Source organism: Panthera tigris, chromosome E1 (assembly GCF_018350195.1).
Source record: "Panthera tigris isolate Pti1 chromosome E1, P.tigris_Pti1_mat1.1, whole genome shotgun sequence".
In the NCBI taxonomy this organism is placed as follows: Eukaryota; Metazoa; Chordata; class Mammalia; order Carnivora; family Felidae; genus Panthera; species Panthera tigris.
The window spans coordinates 2,472,984-2,492,170 of NC_056673.1; the positions used below are offsets into that span (position 1 = coordinate 2,472,984).

The 19,187-nt window shown below is 50.6% G+C and overlaps 1 protein-coding gene across 1 annotated transcript; it reads right to left on the reverse strand.

Moving 5' to 3' along the window:
- Positions 1-199: 199 nt before the first annotated feature.
- FXR2 (FMR1 autosomal homolog 2) lies at positions 200-15,000 on the reverse strand. Its single transcript, XM_042967624.1, has 17 exons — positions 14,543-15,000; positions 8,606-8,658; positions 8,169-8,262; positions 7,689-7,760; positions 7,415-7,563; positions 7,086-7,179; positions 6,485-6,601; positions 3,870-4,040; positions 3,594-3,672; positions 3,163-3,272; positions 2,851-2,937; positions 2,318-2,540; positions 1,952-2,149; positions 1,659-1,859; positions 1,467-1,562; positions 1,215-1,315; positions 200-898 (listed from the first exon to the last, which is right to left on the reverse strand). The coding sequence occupies exons 1-17, from the start codon at positions 14,621-14,623 to the stop codon at positions 803-805; spliced, it is 2,022 nt and encodes a 673-aa protein (XP_042823558.1). The 5' UTR covers positions 14,624-15,000; the 3' UTR covers positions 200-802.
- Between the last annotated feature and the right edge of the window lie 4,187 nt (positions 15,001-19,187).

Here is a 19,187-nt window from a genome sequence, read left to right on the forward strand (position 1 = left end):
CCACAGGCCACGGTCCTCCGGACTTGAAAGCGACCAGGGCCTGGAGAACCTAGGCATGTCAGGAATTCCCAGAAGTAGACAATCTTTGGAACCCTAGAGAAGCCAGGTGTGGAGAAAACGGAAATGAGGGCCGGGGCAAGTCAAGCCTAGAGAAACCGATGTGCCAAACTTGGCACAAGGAAGGCGCGAGAACCACAGAGCCATTTGGATTTTTTTATTCTCTTTTTAAATACTGTACAGTGAAAAATAAATACGCCTTCTCATCCACCAGACAAGGTTGGTCCCCCCTCCCCTGGGGGACCTTGTCACCCCCCTTCATACACACCCCTGGTTCTACTCCAAAACCTTCCCCATGCCTCCCACCCACTTATACCCTTACTATCCCCGTCTTCCACAGTGATGAGGCCCCAGAAATGGGGGGTACAGGATGGGAGGAGGGATAGCAGGGGAGCCCCCCTGAACTGTCAAATCTGGGTGGATCAAGGAGCACCCCGCACCAGCAGGCGGAGAATGGGGGTGTTCAGAGAGATCGGGGCATTGGAGGATAAAGGCACATCCAGTCTGATGGGGAAGGAGAGAGGCTCCCCTCACCCTGGGGGTAAGGGTGGACAAGAGGGAGGGGGGTATGACCCTGTTACACACCCCTCCACGAGCTCCTGGAGGTTGAGGGGGGACCCAAGCTGCTGTGCCACCCCCCTCCCCCCTAGATAAGAGCAGCTCCAGCGCAGGTCAGTCGGGCCTGTGAGGCCATGGTGTTGGGCAGCAAGCGAGATGGAGAAGGGAGGGATGCGGGCTGGAGGTTTTATGAAACCCCATTCACCAAACTACCCAACTCCAGGGGGGCGGAGAGCTCCCCGTTCTCTGAGGGGCCCTTAGGAAGCTTGCTGACAGAGTCGCCCTGGGGAGGAAGTGGGAAAGGAGGGAGGATGGTCAGTAGAAATTCAGGCAAGACATCCCTCACCATCCTAGTGCTGTGGCATCTGGCGCCCCAACGGCTTGTCCCCTGACCGGAGGCTCTAGTAACTCTTACAAAGAGTCCAGAAGCACCCTAACAAACCTCCCTCTGTCCTGCTCAAACTTTCCACTATTCTAGACGGCGGTCTAGACTGCAGACATCGCTTCCTCTGCGATTTAGCAAGAGGTTCCTTTGCGAATGCCTTGTGCCCGCCCGGCGGAGAAAAGGAGGTGGACCGAAGGACATCTCGCCCGCCTACCTTCTGTCCTGAAAGAGAGTCCTCGGAGGGTTTAGTGCGTTCCAGGGGCGGCCGCTGGCGGCTCTGAGACTCTGCTCGGGAGATGTAGTCAGCCACAGTCACTGGGAAAGGCAGAGGACCAAGCGTTTCAGAAAGAACCAGGTGTCTAGCTCCCGGACACCCACCAGACCCCAACCCCCCGTTTTCATACGGTGGGAGGCAGCCCGTTCTCTCAGCTCCGAGGAAGGACGCCGGCACCCAGTGTGAGCTGACCTGGCTGCCGGTCTCCACTGATGGAGCCATCGGTCCTGTTCCCACGGTTACGGCGACGGCGGCTCCGGTTCCGACGCTGGGGTCTTGACTCGTCTTCTGCGGGGCAGAGAAAAACCAAGCCGTGCACCTCATCTCCCACACCTCCGTTCCTGCCCAGCTCGAACTCTTTGAGACCCCAGGCAGAGCCCTTACCCAGGCCATTCTCCGTCATGCTGGGCCCGTCTGATTCCAGGCCTCCGTCCATGACAGTCCTGTCGTCGTCTGTGCGGCGACGGCGGGAGCGGCGGCGCCTGGCGCTTGCTGGGGGGGGTTCCCCGGGCTCTGAATCAACCGGGGGCTCTGGTTCAGACGTGTCCAGTAGGCTGTAGGGGTTACTGTCTGGATCTTTCAGCACTGGTTACAGGAAGAGGAGGACCTGGTCATCACGTGTCCATCATTTTCCCTTTCGGCCTACGCTCTCGAACCCAGCTGTCTGATACTGGTACCTGAGCTAATAGACGAAGCGTTGTATCTTGTGGTGGGCCGGGGGGCAGGTGGGGGCCCCCTACCCCGGCCCCCAGTCGGCCGCCTCCGGCTTTCTTCCCCCCGGGTTGGGGGGTCCCGGTCACCAGGCCCAGCTCTGTTGGGCTCCTCCCTCTTCTCGGACTCCGTCTCAGAAGCTGTGGATGGGTCTGAGCTGGGGCCTGAAGGACACAGCGGGCTTCAGTCAGGGTCACTCACCCCACCCCTCCCACTCACAAGTCCCCCAGCCAACCGCATCTTCAATGTGTCCATCGCCCTTCCCTGGAGATTCCGCCCAGACCCCTGCTTCTCCAAGGCCCACCGCTGTTCACCTCCGGCAGCCGTCTTACCGTAGGCGGGACCGCCCGTCCTCCGGCCGCGGCCCCGGCCCCCGTAGCTGCCCCCGTAGGTTCGGGTGGTATGGAGGGAAGAGGAGGAGCTCTCATCCGTGGCATAGCCAGCCTTGTCACTGCCACCGCTGCCGCGCCCGCTCCCGGGAGGGCGGAAGCCCAGCCCGATCTGGCGAAGCTGTTCGTCAATCTGCAGCCTCTCCAAGCGAAGCTGCTCCACCTCCTGGTTGGGTGGGAGATGGAGAAAGATACGGAAGGGGGAACAGACGTGAGCTCGACGACCAATCCTCACTCAGGCTTCTCCGCCCCGACCGTCCCCATACGCCTAAACTCTCGGGAATGCAAGACGGAAGACACTGGCTAAGCAAGGAAGATTCTGCGGTCCAACCCTACAGCCCCAGATCTCCATTCAGTGCTTTCTGTTCTACTCAAGATACAAACTGGGCGTCACAACTGCTAACTTTAGCCACCAGTAGCCTTCGTCTCCTTCCTACACCCAGATCCCTCCCGTCCCAGGCTTCCGGCTCGGGTACCTGCAGGTAGGAGAGATGATATTCCAGCAGAGCCTGGGCATTACTGATATTCTCCCGGGTGCCAACAAATATGAAGGGAACCATGCCCTGCGCGGCAGAGAGGACGGGAAGGGTTAGGAGGGTCAATGCGAGTAGTAAGTCCACCCTGGCCCCTCCGGAAGCTCAGCCAGTGGGACCGCTCTGGGCTCTGCATCTCCTGGAGGACACGAGTCCCCATCCTCCACCCTAGAGATCCCGGCCCACGGAGAGGGGGCTCTGCGAACAACCCCACCTACTCCTGGAAACCAATCTCCAGATGCAGACGCCCCGTACCTCCTCCCTGGGGTTCTTCTTGTCATTGTCACCTTCTACGCGAACCCTCACCACACCAGATTTATCCACAATCTCCTGGATCACTTTCCCGTTCTTCCCAATCACTTTGCCTGAATGGGTAAAGGAGGAATTAGGCCTTTTTTTTTTTAACAGAAAAGAAAAAAAGTAAAAACAGATCAACAGTTTTCCAGCTTCTATATATGGATTCGGTTTAAGTCTTCTCCTGCTTCTAAGTCTCTGGTGAGTTTTCACAGGACAAGTTTACGATCCCTGGAAATCCGTTCTTCCATTTCCGTCAGTCCTACAAGACTGCTGGCCCTGTCCTTGTGAAGCTGGGAGTCCGCAGGGAGGCGCCAGGCCTAGAACCCCTCCAGGGAATCTCACACCGAGCCCCGCCTGTATCCTTTTATCTGCACACACCCTCCACTCACCAACAAGGTTCCTGGGCACTTGCACGGAGTCCTCAGAAAACTCCAGGTAGCTCCGGGCCTGTCGGCACGCCTCAGGAGTCTACAGAGAGCAGCGGGGAGCAGTTACTCACACAGGGGCCCTGGATCTCAATCGTCTTCCTGCCACCCTCTGCCTTTGGGAAAGCGTGCTGCCACCAAGTCAGAGAAGGAGGTGGACAGGACTCGGGCTTCCTTGCCACCTCACCCTTTCTTCTCTCTACCCCCAAGCCACCTAAGCGACAGCTGGCTTTTGCTGACCTCCCCATAGATGCGGAAAGTGCAGGTCTCTTCACCCAACTCAATGGCGGTCACCCCAGGTACTTTTCGGGCCTGCTGGATGTTGGCACCGTGAGTCCCAATCGCCAGTCCCATCAGGTCCTCTCGCACCGTGAACTCCTCCTGGAAGGCTGCCGCCAGCTGCTTACTTGTCTGAAAGGAAAAGGCGCTGCCGGATCCCTGGTGGCGGAACCCCACACACCCGTCCCAGGCACCTGACGCTCGGCATGACTTCGATGAGAGAAAAACGTGTGGAAACAAGTCAGAACTACCCCCAGATCCACTGACCCCAGGACCTGCACAGAGAATCCGGGAATCTTTCATTCCACTCCTACCTTGCGGACGCCAATGGCCTGGCGGGGAGAGGAGGTAAATGAGGGCAGAGTTTGGCTGGCAGCCGCCAAAGTTCTGGATTTGGCTCTAACGTGATCTGGCTATGTGATCCTAAACAAAACACGCTCTCTGCGTCTCTATTCTGTCATCTGCTAAATGATTACACCTGACTTACCCCATTCCCAGACTAGCAAGAGGATTAAGTAAAGTCAGTGAGAAAGGACCTTTCACAAGGTAAATGCAAGGCTAAGGAACTACTGTTACCTTAACCAAACTATTACCAACCCCCAAAATAAAACCCGACAAGTGGAGTAGAAAGCAGGGGTTGAAAAAGCGGGAAAGCAGCCGTGGACCACCACACGACCTCATTTCGCAACCTGCTCTTAGAGAGACACCTGGGTACCAGGGCAGGAAGACAGGGAAGGTTCTAGAAGAGGGAGTCCTAGGTTGGAAGCCCCAAACAAGAAAGATTTCTGAAAAGGGACACTCCTGATTGCAGTCCACTACTTCCTACTTCCACGACAGATGAGGTTGTGCCACGGCAACGACTTACACTGAGGCAAAAAGAGAAAGCTGAATAAAAGGGACTACACTGGGCATGCAAAATAAAAGAATTAGGGAGGGAAGAAGAGGATTTACAATGATTTACAAATGTCCTCTAGAGAAGTTCGCCAAGGGTTTTATTTCTTAGACGGCCTGATGAGTACATGGGCACTTGTATTTTTTCCTTTGCAATGTTTCAAAACAATTAGAAAAAAAAAAAAAAAAGGCCAAAAAATAAGAGCAATTCTCTCAAAAACAAAGACATGCTCCCATTCTTTTTTTTAAATGTTTATTTTTGAGAGAGAAGAGCACACATGCACACATGAGGGACAGGCAGAGAGAGGGAGGGAGACAGAGGATTCGAAGCAGGCTCCGTGCTGAGCAAAGAACCCGATGTGGGGCTCAAACCCACTAACCTCGGGGTCATGACCTGAGCCAAAGTCGGACGCTTAACCGAGTCACCCGAGCACCCCTATTTTTCTAATTTAACTTTTAATGTTTTTATTTATTTTTGAGAGAGAGCAAGACAGAGTGTGAGCAGGGGAGGGACAGATAGAGAGGGAGACACAGAATCCAAAGCAGGCTCCAGGCTCCGAGCTGTCAGCAGACAGCTCCATGCAGGGCCCAAATCCACAAGCTATGAGATCATGACCCGAGCCCAGGTCGGACGCTTAACCAACTGAGTCACCCAGGTGCCCCCTATTTTTTTTTTTTTTTTTTCTGAGTGAGCTCCACGACCAACGTGGGGCTTGAACTCACAATCCTCAGATCGAGTCAGATACTCTACTGACTGAGCTAGCCAGGCGCCCTGACGTGTTCCTATTCTTAAGACCTTGCACATATGGCTTAGTATCCGGCACACTTTGCCACACTGATCAATACACCCAGGTCCTAGGAGAGTTGAACAGTCTACTTTCGGTCACCAGAGAATCTGCTCGCTGGGACCTGGAGCAGACAGAATTTGTATCATCTGGGGCAAAAGGTGAATTTTTAACTGCCAGTGCTCTGAGTAGCATCCCTGCAAAAGTGAAAGATTAGCATGATCCAGAATTTGTTCAAGCTCAGAGAAAAGCCTCCCCAAGAGCTCAGTTCTCTTGATAAATGGAAACACACACACACCCTGCTTGTTTAGGACAGTATACTACCTAAGGAAAGAGAATCTGACCGTAAGATATCAGAGCTGGAAAAGACCTTGTAGGAATATTCTAGTCTAACTACCTCATTATCACAGATGGAGACAAAGCCCACAGAAATCAAATGATCTGCCAAAGGTCGATATTTGACAAAACAAGACTTGGGATTCCAAGTCCAGTGGTCCGTCCAGCGTACAAATGGTTCTCACATATATCCTGCAAAGCATTTTGATTCCCAGAAGGGACATGGGGGAGGCTGGTGGAAGTCGAAGCCACACCCCCTCTTCCGCTTTCAGACAGAGCTGCTCTGATTGATCTGTTTTATGCATTGCGTTTCCAAGTAAAATTTCACTTGATCAAAAGGTCCCACAGTTAAGAAAAAAGTTTGAGAACGACTGTACTATTATAACACGACGGAGCTCTGCCATCTGGAGGAGTCTGGGATAACACAGTGGACGCAGGTTTAATGGCCCAGAAAGACCTTAGTCTTTCTATTCTGTAAACACAAGAGCATGAGTGAAGGATGGAGGTGGGACAGGGGGAGGACAACAATAGCATTCAGCAGGAAAAAGTGGAGCCAGAACTCACCTCTAGGTGTTTGGTAGCTTCTTCGTTGCGGGACATGAGTAGCAGTTTGGTGCGCAGGCTTCGAAAATGCATATCACCCAACAGGGACGCCCGCTTCACGGGAGCCTCTGTGGTTGACTGGAAGAAACCAATGGAAAAGTCATTTAAAAAAAGACTGAATACACACTGGGGGAGAGCCAAGAGCTGGGATATCTGGATGCCTGAATATCTAGAAAAGGACAGGTGGTGTGAAATGAAGCTAAGGAAAAGAAAAATCATTGTCCGTCTCACAAGGGCCTACTATCTGAGGACCTAGGGGAAGTGATTTTAGGTAGCAAGCAGAGCTGAGAACCGTACAGTCTATTTGAGTCCAAATATGCAAGGGAGGGTCCAGCCCAGATGGCAATACAATAGACAGGTTAAAAAAATAAATGATGGTCCTACACGAGGGAAACTAGGGAAACGTGGGCTACCTGGGCCCTCGGGGGTCAGGAACAATAAAGTCTCCTTTGACAAGTAAATATAAGCACCTCTGAGCTCCTTCCTTTCTGCAAAGGAGTTAAAAAGGTAGAAGGAAAAATTGCTAAAAGGGCTTATGTGAAACTCAGGTGGAGTAACTCACCAGAATGAAGAGCTCACTATTTGTGATGTTGAGAAAGATGCAGTTCGCTCCCAGCGCTTTCTTGAACTCTTTATGGACGTTTTCATTTGAGCAGCTGCAGAGGAAGAGAAGAGCGCTCAGAGGCACAGAGCAGAGTGCAGTCAGAGGCTCAGGGAAGAGGGGGGGGATGACAAAAACAAGAAAAGAGGAAGGACTGAGGTAGAGAACAGGGACGAAGAGAGGAACTGGGAGCAGAAGGGGCTCTGGAGAAGACAGGACGGAGAGCGCTGGGAGAAATCAGGGCGGAGGAGGAATGTCAAGGAGGCCCCCTCGCGACACCAATAACTCACGCCTCTCTCAGATCCTCAGGCACGGCCATGGTCACTTTGAAGAAGCTGCCTTTGGTTGCAAGAGGATTGGGATTGACTGGCCGGAGGCGCTCCAGGGTGACAATCTCATTGTAAGTGGCATCACAGGCAGCATATTCGATGACATAGAACTGGCAGAAAGGGAGAAAGAATGGAGAAGTTGGGGATGACCTGAGCACCTGTCTCCCACGTGGTCACCTTCTGTGACCACGGTCTTTGCCTCAACAGCTCTCCAAGGGCCTCCGAGTCAACTCACATCTCCCTTCATCATCCGCACCCTGGCCAGCCACCAGCCGCAAGGTTCCTGTTCGTTGGCTCGAGAATAAACCTGAAGAAAAGTTGAAAATAAAAGACTTACTGAGGACCATCCCCAAACATCACGAGTTGAAGAAGCATTCAGACACCTGACTGGCGCGCTACGCCAAGACAAAGGAAACTAGAGGAAGGAGCAAACTAAAAATCAGACTGTGATTTTATGTGCCGTTACCATAGATGGAGGAAAAGTGACTCCTCGAAACTGGGAAGCCCCTGAGAGTCTGGTTGGACACACAGTGACAGGGAACCGGTGCATTTCACTTTTTCACAGGCCACCGGGCTGGGTGTAGCGGCTCAGCATGGAGAGGGAAGGAGAGTGAACCAAGCAGTGAGGAGCCTAGGGTACGAGTATCAGGGCAAGGAAGATGGCAGAATCCTGGGAAAAGTGACATCTAGAAAGGGTGGGCCCCGTGGCCCTTACCTCAACCTCATCCCCTTCTGTGATCTCTTTATTATAGTCAGCTGGAGGCGGTAGCCGGACGTCCCCAAAGGGAATCTGTCTCTCACTCTGCCAGCTGCAAGGGAAACCGTGACATGAAAGCCATTCGGGCCAATGTGGTTGCCCGTTTCTTCAGGAGGGGGTTATGGCCTCTTCTGAGCAATTGCCACCTTCTCTGGTGATCAGAGGCTAAATGCCAGGTCCTCCTCCATACTGGTGTCTTCTGTCGCTTGCTAGCACCTAAATACTAGGTCAAATGTCCCCCACCCTCACCTGGGATCCATAGAAGTTGACCGCCCCTCCCCCAAAGCCCTGGCTCTCTCCCACCTATTACAGGCCTCATAGGACTCAGCCACCCCTTCTTCTCCACTCTCCTTCTAGGACCCAGTATGCTGCATTCTCTATTCCCAAGGTCTTACTTGTTTTCAAAGAAGATGGTGACAGAGTCTTCATGGACATCCTTCACAAAGCCCTAGAATGGATTTTAGGACAAATTAGAGAAAAGAAAAGAAAAGAAAAGAAAAGAAAAGAAAAGAAAAGAAAAGAAAAGAAAAGAAAAGAAAAGAAAAGAAAAGAAAAGAAAAGAAAAGAAAAGAAAAGAAAAGAAAAGAAAAGAAAAGAAAAGAAGGAAGGAAAGAAGGAAGGAAAGAAAGAAAAGAAAAGAAAAGAAAAGAAAAGAAAAGAAAAGAAAAGAAAACAAAGAAAGAAAGAAAGAAAGAAAGAAAGAAAGAAAGAAAGAAAGAAAAAGAGAGAAAGAAAATGACAATTTACCACCACTGTGGCCATCAAGGGAACAGAGATATTTAGAGGCCGTTACCTAGAGTATTAGATGGGGACAGAAGCAATCTAAAGATAGGGCCGGAAAAACCTGTACTGGGGAAAAAGTACGAAATGTTGAGATAGAGACAAAGGACATGGTACTGGCAGGGAAAGAAAAGTGGCAAAATCCACAGATAAGATGAGACAGAAGTTAAATAGAAGGGGGACAAACCACCTCCATCAGAACAGCTTGGAAACCGACGGTCTAGCATGGCTCCCACAGGGGCCTCCCTATCTGTCTGTCTCCTGTTGTGCTGAGCAACTTGCCAGAGTTCAATTAAAATACCAACAACACACAGCAGGGCTAAGAATATCCCATGAGACAGTGTGAGGCTGTCCTGGAACACCTAGAGGACATCAGGATCCGCCAAGAGAGAGGAGGGTCTAGCGCCCCGATGCAACAAGAGACCTGAGCAAACTTGGTGCCTTCACGGCTGGGTCCTAAGTGGATAATCAGGACACTGGTGTTCAAAACGATGAACACAATTTACAGAAGGAAAAATCGTGACTTCAGTGATCTGAGATTCTGGAATCCTAGACTGTGATACACTGCCATGAATATGAAAAGGATAAAATTCGTAGAAAACCCCAATCTTGAGATCATGACATGGGAGAGGAACAGGGATGACGGACTAGCTGGTCCACTTCCTACTGCCTGTGTCCTCACTGAAGAGGCCAAGGCTGTGTGTTCCCCCATTTTTCTACCTTCTCTCTCGACTTTTCACATACTCAAAATTAGGGACTAACTCTGAAAGTCTAACTGATCAATCTGTTCTTTTAGAATTGAGCTTTTAGTGTCCTAAGAAACCTTTGCCTAATCTAAGGCGACAAGGTTTTCTTATATTTCTTCCTCTGAAGTTTCATAGTTTTTATTTTACATTTAGGTTTGTGATCCACTTTGAGTTGAATTCTGCATATGGTGCAAGATATGATCAAAAGCCATTTTTTATCCATGAATAGCCAGTTATTTGAACACCATTTGTTGAAAAGACTACCCTTTCGCTACTGAATTGCCTTTTCACTTTAGTTCAAAAATCAGAAAGTGCAAATTAATTTATTAATGACAGAAAGCAGATCCATGATTGACAGGGAACTTTTGGGAGTGAAGGAAATATCTTGATTGTGGTCACGGTCTGACATAGATCTATACAGATATTTAGAAAGATATACGTATGTCAAAACTTTAACAAACTATATTTTGAATACAGGTACTTCACTGTTTATACCTCAATAAAGCTGTTTCTAAAAATTAGGGGTTTCAGGGGCACCTGGGTGGCTCAGTCGGTTAGGCGTCCAACTTCGGCTCAGGTCATGATCTCACAGGCCGTAAGTTCGAGCCCCGAGCCCCGCGTCGGGCTCTGTGCTGACAGCTCAGAGCCTGGAGCCTGCTTTGGATTCTGTGTCTCCCTCTCTCTCTGCTCCTCCCCCACTCATGCTGTCTCTCTGTCTCTCAAAAATAAAATAAAACATTAACAAAAAATTTTTTTAAATAAAAATTTAAAAATTAGGGGTTTCAAAAGGCTAATGCACAAGAACTATTCCCAAGCTCTGCGGCTAAGCACAAAAGCTGAGCTCAGGAGAGAAAATACCAAAAATGCAGACTCGTCTCCCTCGCACCTGCAAGAACCGGTCAAGCACATTTTACTGTACTGCTGTTTCCTTACGGTGGGAAAAGCGAAATCCAGATTTCACTCTCGATACCGGCTGACCGCCCTTCCCTTCTTTCGGCATAGATCTTACGGCACCTTCCTACTGTCCAGGGAACTTAGTACTCCCGGGGCTGCCCGGCCTCTTCCTCACCTGTACTCTTCTCTGTCATTCCCCTCCCCAGACAGGTTTTCTCCACTCTTCATTCAGCTCCATCAATGCCCACTCCTACTATTCTCCACGCCAAGTCTTCTGACACAGTTTTGCTCCTCAGTTATTTGCCCAAGTCCTTCTTTCCTTTTGGGTCCTCCTCCCATAAGCACTCACACTGCATCTCTGGCTTCCCTCTTCTTTTCTCCCTTTATGAGGGTCTGTCTGGATTTCTAGAGACATTTCAACCAGCCTCTTCTGACTTTATCCAATTCTTTGTCCGAAACGTCTATCTCCAACCTTGGAAAATAGTGTGAGAGCGAGAGCTATTCTCAAAACATTTAGGGATGAGATACAAGGCAGTGGAAGAGACAGAAGAAGAGAACCACTTGTCTTCTCCCTTGGGAAGAGGTTCCCACTCCTAGATATACTCACCCACAAAAGATATGCCTACAGCCCTAATCCACTTCTCCCCCAATATGTCAGGGTTGGCCCTCGGGCAGAAGTAGCAATCCCTGTGTTTTCAGCTACCATCCTCCCCAAGGCAGAAATGTAGAGCTCAGAAATGGAGTTTCTCTACACATTACTCAGCAGTTCAACCAAATGCCACACACTCTTATACTTCCAGGGTCTTTTTCCTTCAAATATTCTCCCAAACAAGCTTGCTCCTCGACTTCATCTTCCAACCCAGTCTCCGCTCCTTACTCTCACCTGCATCACCGGTCTGTTTTCCTCCAAAGATACCAGTGGAAGAAGGTGAGCTCCCAGTTCTGCTCAGTCCATGCTCATTAAGAAGATAAGCAGGTGAGGGCAGGAGCAGGTGAGTCAATCTCTACAAGGCCAACTAGATGCAAAGATGACTCAATTTGGCGGCCATGGCATATGGTGGCTTTGGCTTATAGGGCCTAGGACCAGACAGAAGAGTGACCCAGGTTTCTAGATGCTTGTTTCCTCAGATTACAAAGTATGCAATTAGCCCTCACCTCCATCCTAGTCCTGGGCTCTGAGAGGAGGGACTTCTGGGAGAAAAGCAGGCAGGGCCTGGGTAAAAACCACAGGTTGAGGCTGAGGATGCTAAATTTCTTGAGAAAGGAATGGAAATTTGGGTACCCAGGCAAGGCCTGGGAACTTGATAACTGCGCCCTGAAAGGTGAACAGACATTTCATCTGAGAGTACAGCTCAGAGAATAAAATACACTTAAGAGCCGGCAGAAAGAGAAGAGTTGGCGGGATAGCTACAGGAGAAGCGAGGTCCCAGACCCGACCTCTGTCCTAACTTGGGAGGATCAACAGCAGGACCCAATTCTAAGACAGGAGAAAGGGGCCTTCCCAAATTCATAATTCTAGAAACATGGTAAACACTCTTTGACCCACACCAAAGTTTGCTGAGTCATGAATATTAAATCAGTAGCAAGGTCAGAATGGCTAAGTATCTATATGTCACTGAAAAGTTGAAGAAAGATTAGTCTGAATTTACGGATTTGTTTGTTTTTAACTGTGCCATGGGGCACAAAATGCTAACGTGGCCTGAACAGAAAACCCACATCACCTGGCTTTCAGCTCAACTGCAAACTCTACTCTCTGATTTCAAAATATCCTCTCCCTGATTCTCCCAAGCCCATCACTGCCAGGGCCCACAGCGGAAAAAAGGAAAAACTCAGACAGAGATTTCAGTCTGACGCTTACACGTGGAGAGGGAAACGTCTCCCTTCCCGTTCGTCTCACACAGTTAATCTGAACTAGGTACCAATCTTTCCCAGCGATGCTTAGCTCCTATGCTTCCTAGAACAAAAGCAAACGTCGTCTCTCAATGTCAAACACTAAGCATCACTTTTCTTGGAACCCAGAGTTTAGGAGTGGGACAGACCAGGACGAAGGACCAAACAGTGGGGAACACGGGGCTAAAATCTTAGCAGGAAGGGCCTTTCAACAAAGGTAACGCAAGTTTGAAGAAAAAGGAGACAAGAGACAAATGTACTCGATCGGAATCAGAAAGGAATTAGAGACTTTTGCCAAAGAAAACAGAAATGCTATGGAGGCAGGCTAGAAGAAAAAGTCTCATGTTAGAAAAGTATGCAGAAAAAGATGACAGAAGAGATCTTCTGGGAGTTTCCTTCAGACTTGGAATAAGGTGGTTCCTGGGGGAATACACTGGAACACAGAAGTGGTGGATAAAACGCCAAAGACTGAACTTGATGGGATAAGTTAAGACAGATAAGAGTAGCCAGAGGCACTGACTATAAAGAAATCTGGGGAGGGAGGCCAGGCAGAAATGCACAGGCATTTAGGGTGGGTAACAAAGGCTGCACTGAACTGATCACCTGAAGCTGGGGCAGAAACCTTCCACCACAAGGGCAAATTCGAGACCCTTTCCACCTACACGCCTTCACAGGAGAAGAGCTGGAGAAAGTCATTTCCAAGGGCATGAAGGTGGAGCCATCTACTAAGGGAGAGAAGGCACGAAAAGAAGTGAAAGAAAGGGGGCCCTTCTCCAGACCTGTGATGTTACAAGAAGCTATCTCTGCTGTTGCTCCTCAGGGCAAAATGAAAGAAGGCGGGGAAATCAGAAAAGTCTCTGCGGCGATTCCAGGCACAAAAGTCCAAAGGAGGCTCAAAATAACAACAGTCACACAAAGAAAAATTCCTGGGCGGCAAGAGGAGTCTCCCTCTGGCTTCATCTAAATGAGGGGAAGAAGGAAAAAAAAAAAAAAAAAAAAGTCCTAGAAAATGGATTCGGAATAAAGAAGGTGGTAGTAAAAGGAGTTGTAAGGAACCAAACAAGGACCCTTTACAACCCCCTTCTCCAAAAGAAGGCGGATCAGATTCCCAAATTGAGAGAGTCGGCCAAGAAGTCTTCTAGAAGTGGAAACCCTTAAGATCCTTAAAGAAAATCCCCACACGTTCCCCCCTTCAGAGGTTACAGATGGTGAACACGAAGCCTGCACCCGCCGAGATGCGAAGAACCTACAAGAACGATCTGAAGACCTCGGAGGTCAAAATGAGATGACAAAAAGAACCCCATCCCCGTAGAACCGTAGAGCAGCTAGCCTTGGGATAAAGGGGTGGGGTAAGACACTCGTGAAAAGATGCCACCTTACGGCTAGGAGGGAACTTGACCGGCACAACCCAGAGTTGCCGAGGTCACAGATAGCAAATGTCACAAATGGATTCCGACCGTTTCTCCTTGGGTTGGGAGCAGAAACGTAACACGAAAGTGGGGTGAGTCTTCCAGGGCCAGGAGGCAGAGGCCTCTGTTGAGGAAGATAAAAGGATCTAATATGGGACGGCCTTCCCAAGGGGGTAATAGGGAAGAAGAAAGAGAATTCTCCATGTGCTTGGACCGTGCGGAAGAGGGGGGTGGGAGGTGGGATGTGATGCAGGTCTAAGGCAGGTCTCCTACTAGGAAACAAGGAAAGTCAATGAGAAGCGGGGAAAATGGGGTCTCGGTTGCGGGGGGGGGGGGGGGAGCGGACGCTGATCCAAGCACAATAATGAACACCGATGTTCATTCTCTCCGAGACCGGGGTCAAGAGCAGGTGTAATTAATAGAAAGACCAAAAACAGGGGGAAGGGGGTGAACTTCCAGAGGTCTCCCCGGGAGGGCTGCGGGTGGGAGCGTGGGTCTAAGGTTCGAAGGGCCAGGACTTCGCTCCAGAGGCGCGATCCCGCCCCACTCTCCCCCTCCCTGGCTGGGGGGAGGGCGCCGAAGACCGGTGTCCCCGGCCGGCGCGCCGCCTCACCTTGTAGAAGGCCCCGTTGGAGCCGCGCACCTCGACGGGCAGTCCCGGCTCCACGTCCCCCCCGGAGGCCAGGCCGCCCATGGCGCCGCCGCCGCCTCCGACTGCCCCGGCGGCGGCTGCAGCGGCGGTCTGAGTCCGGGCCGGGCCGGGCCCCCGGCGTCTCCCCGGGGGAGGAGCCGGAGGGGGAGCCGCGGGGGGCGGGAGCCGGGCCGGCCCCACGGCGGCCCTGCCACAGCCAACGAGCAGGGGGCCGGGGCCGGGCCGCTCCCCGTCCGCCGCCGCCGCCTTGGTCTCCGCCACCGTGAGGGAAACGGCCGCCGCCGCCGCTGCCTTCGTCACCTCAGCTTCCGCCTGCCGCCGCCCCCGCTGCTGCCTCAGTCCCGGGACCCGCTGCTGCCGCTGCCGCTCCACGGCCTCCACCTCCCCCTGCCGCCGCCGCCTACTGCGCAGGCGCACCGGGCACCCGCCCGCCGCGCGCGGGGCCCCGAGGGCCACGGCGCAGGCGTCAAGGCTGGCGACCCAGCTCGCGCTCGCCAGCGCATCAGGGCTTCCACACTCCCTTTTGCTCTCTCACGCCCTCTCCTGGTCGCCCCCTTGCGCCTGCGCAGAGCCAGACGGCTCTCTTTCTTCGCCACCCCCCCCCCCCGCCCCACTCCACCGCCCACATCTCTTCCTTTCCCCGCCCCACAACACTGATAACTAACCAATCGTGCGGAGGGAGGGGCCGAGCCCACTCAGTCGGATTGGGTTTCTGCTGCTCCCGGGCAGGCCACACCCACTTCGCCGCTGTGAGCTTCCCCGGGCTGGGGCAAGTGAGGGATGGGCATGCGCCTGAATGACTGCTTGGTCACTTTCCCCACCTTTGTCTTTCTCGGTGCGCACGCTCCAAAGGAAAAAATAAAAAGAGGAGTCAAAGGAAAAAAAAAAAAAAAAAGGCCTGGTGCGCGTGCGCTGTGCTTAATCGTCCACAAGCACGTATCGACTCCCGGGAGCATGTGTGACTCTGTGCTGTAGATTGAAGAGTCGCGTTCTTGCCCGGAGAAGATTCCGATCATGCATCTAATGAAAGGTTAATTTCAAGGCAGTACCAAAAAGCAAAGGCAACTTACATTGGCACAAGATTTGGTATCCAAATGCTGAGGATGTTCAAAATAGGAAAAAATGTTACGGAGTAAGGGTAGTAGAGGGAAAACTCCGGATTCTTGAACTGAGATAGGGAATTTAGTTGCAGAAATAAATAAAGTAGCACAGAAATTAGGACCACGTGCTGTGCATTTGATCCGTTAGCAAGTGTTTATATCGACCTCACTGTGTTCCAACAGCCTTAATAAGTGCCAGGGATACAAAGACAAGATGCAGTAGTCCCCCCTCCCCCCGCCCCCATAAGGATTTTATAATACATTGGGGAAGGGACTGACCAGTTTAAACAAATTAACAAATAAGTGCATCGGGTTCCACTGACGTTCTGATAGAGATAAGGACTAGGTAGAGAGGGAATCCCAATGAGACAACGAAAAGTTGTTCTTCAGAGTAACCTTCAGGAAGGTCTTCAGGAAAGACTGAGGAGGGGAAGTGAATGGAGAGGTGGGGGCTGAGTAGGCGTTTGCTAGAGGAAAAGTGCAGTAAAAGGATTCTTGAGATATCAGGAATTACAGTGATGCAGAGAAGCAGAAAGCATGTCCTTTGGGGAACCACAACCAGTTCAAGTAGCATTTGGCTTGAGGAGCTACGGGAAGGTAGGCTGTGAGGGACTTGTAAATCAGATGAAGGAGAATGGCTTTTCCCTTATCAATACTGAAGAGCCACTGAAAGATGTTAAGCAGTGTGATCGGATAAGATTTTCATTCTACAACTATGGAGGGTAAAGAGTAAGGGTGGTCCCAAGGCGCGGGACCCCGTGAAGAGCTATTGATTGCAGGTAAGAGAGAGGGGACCCCGTGAAGAGCTATTGATTGCAGGAAAGAGAGAGGCTGAGGACCTAACTTGGATGAGGGCTGCCAGCAACAGAGGGACAAGCTGGTCTGAGCCTGTTCCGTTTGCAGCGGGATCACTGAGAATTGGTGATGAGGGTGGAGTGGGGTGGGGTCAGGAGTCCATGAAGAAGTACTCAGGGTTACTGAGTGAATGGTGATGCCACACATGGAAGAAAGAACTCAGGAGGCAAAGTTTTGGAAGAGACGTTGATGAGTTTGAGGGTCCACCATTCAGGGGGACATCTCTTGTCTTCGACAAACGTCTCGTTCGACATATATAATTTCTTTTAGTCTTCCACTGTGCCTATACGGGGTTGGTTCTTTCATCTCACACTGCCAAAGCATCCTATACTCCTTTGGGGTGCTCATCGTGGTTGTACTATTAATAATTTGTCCAGCGTCTGTCTTCTGCCATCTGTGAGGTCCGTGAGGCCAGAGACTGGGTTCCGTGTCTGTCTGTGCCCACCATTGTATACCCGGTACCTAGCACAGTTCCTGGCCTGGCAAATATTAACCAAAATGAAGGGATCAATGCTCTGCAGGTCAATCGACACACATGTGCTTCCTCCAGGAGAGGTCTCGGCTGGAGAGATGGATGTTGGAATCATCGGCATATGAGTCGTAGTTAAAGCTATAAAACAAAAATAAACCTTGGGGTGCCTGGGTGGCTCAGTTAAGCATCTGACTCTTGATTTCACGGTTCACGAGATAGAGCCCCGGGTTGGGTTTAGGCGGTGCAGGAGTTCAAGCCCCAGGTAGGGCTCTGTGCTGCCGGGTTCGGAGCCTGGAGCCTGCTTCGGATTCTGTGTTTCCCTCTCTGGACTCCTCCCCCACTTGTGCGTGCTCGCTTGCGCGCGCTCTCTCCCTCCCTCCCCAACCCCCCCAAAAAAAAGAAATAAAAATTTTTTTTTTTAATTTTTTTTTCAACGTTTTTTATTTATTTTTGGGACAGAGAGAGACAGAGCATGAACGGGGGAGGGGCAGAGAGAGAGGGAGACACAGAATCGGAAACAGGCTCCAGGCTCCGAGCCATCAGCCCAGAGCCTGACGCGGGGCTCGAACTCACAGACCGCGAGATCGTGACCTGGCTGAAGTCGGACGCTTAACCGACTGCACCACCCAGGCGCCCCAAGAAATAAAATTTTTAAAAAGGAAGAGTACAGGCCGTCAGACTGGAGACTTTGAATTTGGGCTCTTAAGCAATAGCAGTAGCTGAATTTTGTTTCAGAAGTGACACCGTCACCAACTTCCGAGCCTCTGACACCAACAGTCCTTTCGGGTTTAACTTTTGTTCACCGGCTGTAGTCATTGTTCATTCAGGCAAAGGACAGGAGTGGGAAAAAGGAGAACATTTCCGATGGGGAATGGCATATTCACAAGGCCCAGAGGGGAGAGTACAGTGCCTCTGAGGTACAGAGGTTAGACTGTATAGAGTCTAACTAACATGGTTATAACCAACACGGACGGGAAACACGTGGCCGGAAGGGTCGGGCCAAAGTTTGCAGGGACTGGAACATATTTAGAAGTTTGGACTTTCTACTGAGAGAAGTGGGAACCATTACAGGACTTTCAGCCAAACTGCCTTTTAGTAAGATTACTCTAGCTGGATGATGAAGGATGTGTCAGAAGAATGGCCCAGCTTGTCTTTGGACTTCTAAGTACATAGGGATTGGGAGGAAGACAGAATGATGGATAGATTGCTAGATGAATGTTGGCTAGATACTGAAAATGGGAACTAAATGGAAGTTTACATACTGAATGTTGAGACTTGCCTCAGATTTCTTCTTCACCCAGCTCTAAGAATATGTACAGACTGGGCCGCCCAGCTGGCTCAGTTTTTGGAGCACGAGACTCTTGATCTTACGGTCGTGAGTTCAAGCTCCTTATCGGGTGTAGAGATTACTGAAATAAGTAAAATTTAAAAGAAGAAGAAGAATATATATAGCCAAGCTTCTACCTTCCAAATGGGAGTCTGGGGGGCGCCTGGGTGGCTCGGTCGGTTAAGCGTCCGACTCCAGCTCAGGTCATGATCTCGCGGTCCATGAGTTCGAGCCCCGCGTCGGGCTCTGGGCTGATGGCTCAGAGCCTGGAGCCTGCTTCTGATTCTGTGTCTCCCTCTCTCTCTGCCCCTCCCCCGTTCATGCTCTGTCTCTCTCTGTCTCAAAAATAAATAAACGTTAAAAAAAATTTTAATTTAAAAAATTCAAATGGGAGTCTTGAAGAGTCTTCTGGTAAATCTGATCAGATGAGAAAAAAGAAGAAGGATACTGGCATTAGGGGTTCCTCAAAGAAATGGCCTAGTGGATCACCCTAGAGTGAAGTCCACAGTCAACACACCTCCTTATCTGCCACACACACACACACACACACACACACACACACGAGTGTCTACTTGTACCTTAGCATCCCAATCTTAAATATGAGCAGACAACTGAGGACTGCCTGACATTTGAGGAAAGCCTCTAAAGTGAAAGATTATGCAAGACGAAAAACATTTTTTAAAAAAATATCATATCCTCAGAAAGATGAAAATATATATCCATGAAGCAACAGAATGTTTTTAAAATGCAAAGAACAAAAAACACAGAAAGATCTCCTAGAAATTAAAAACATGAAAGCAGAAATAAAAATTCAATAGAAGTGTTAGGAAATAAAAATTTAAAAATCTCCCA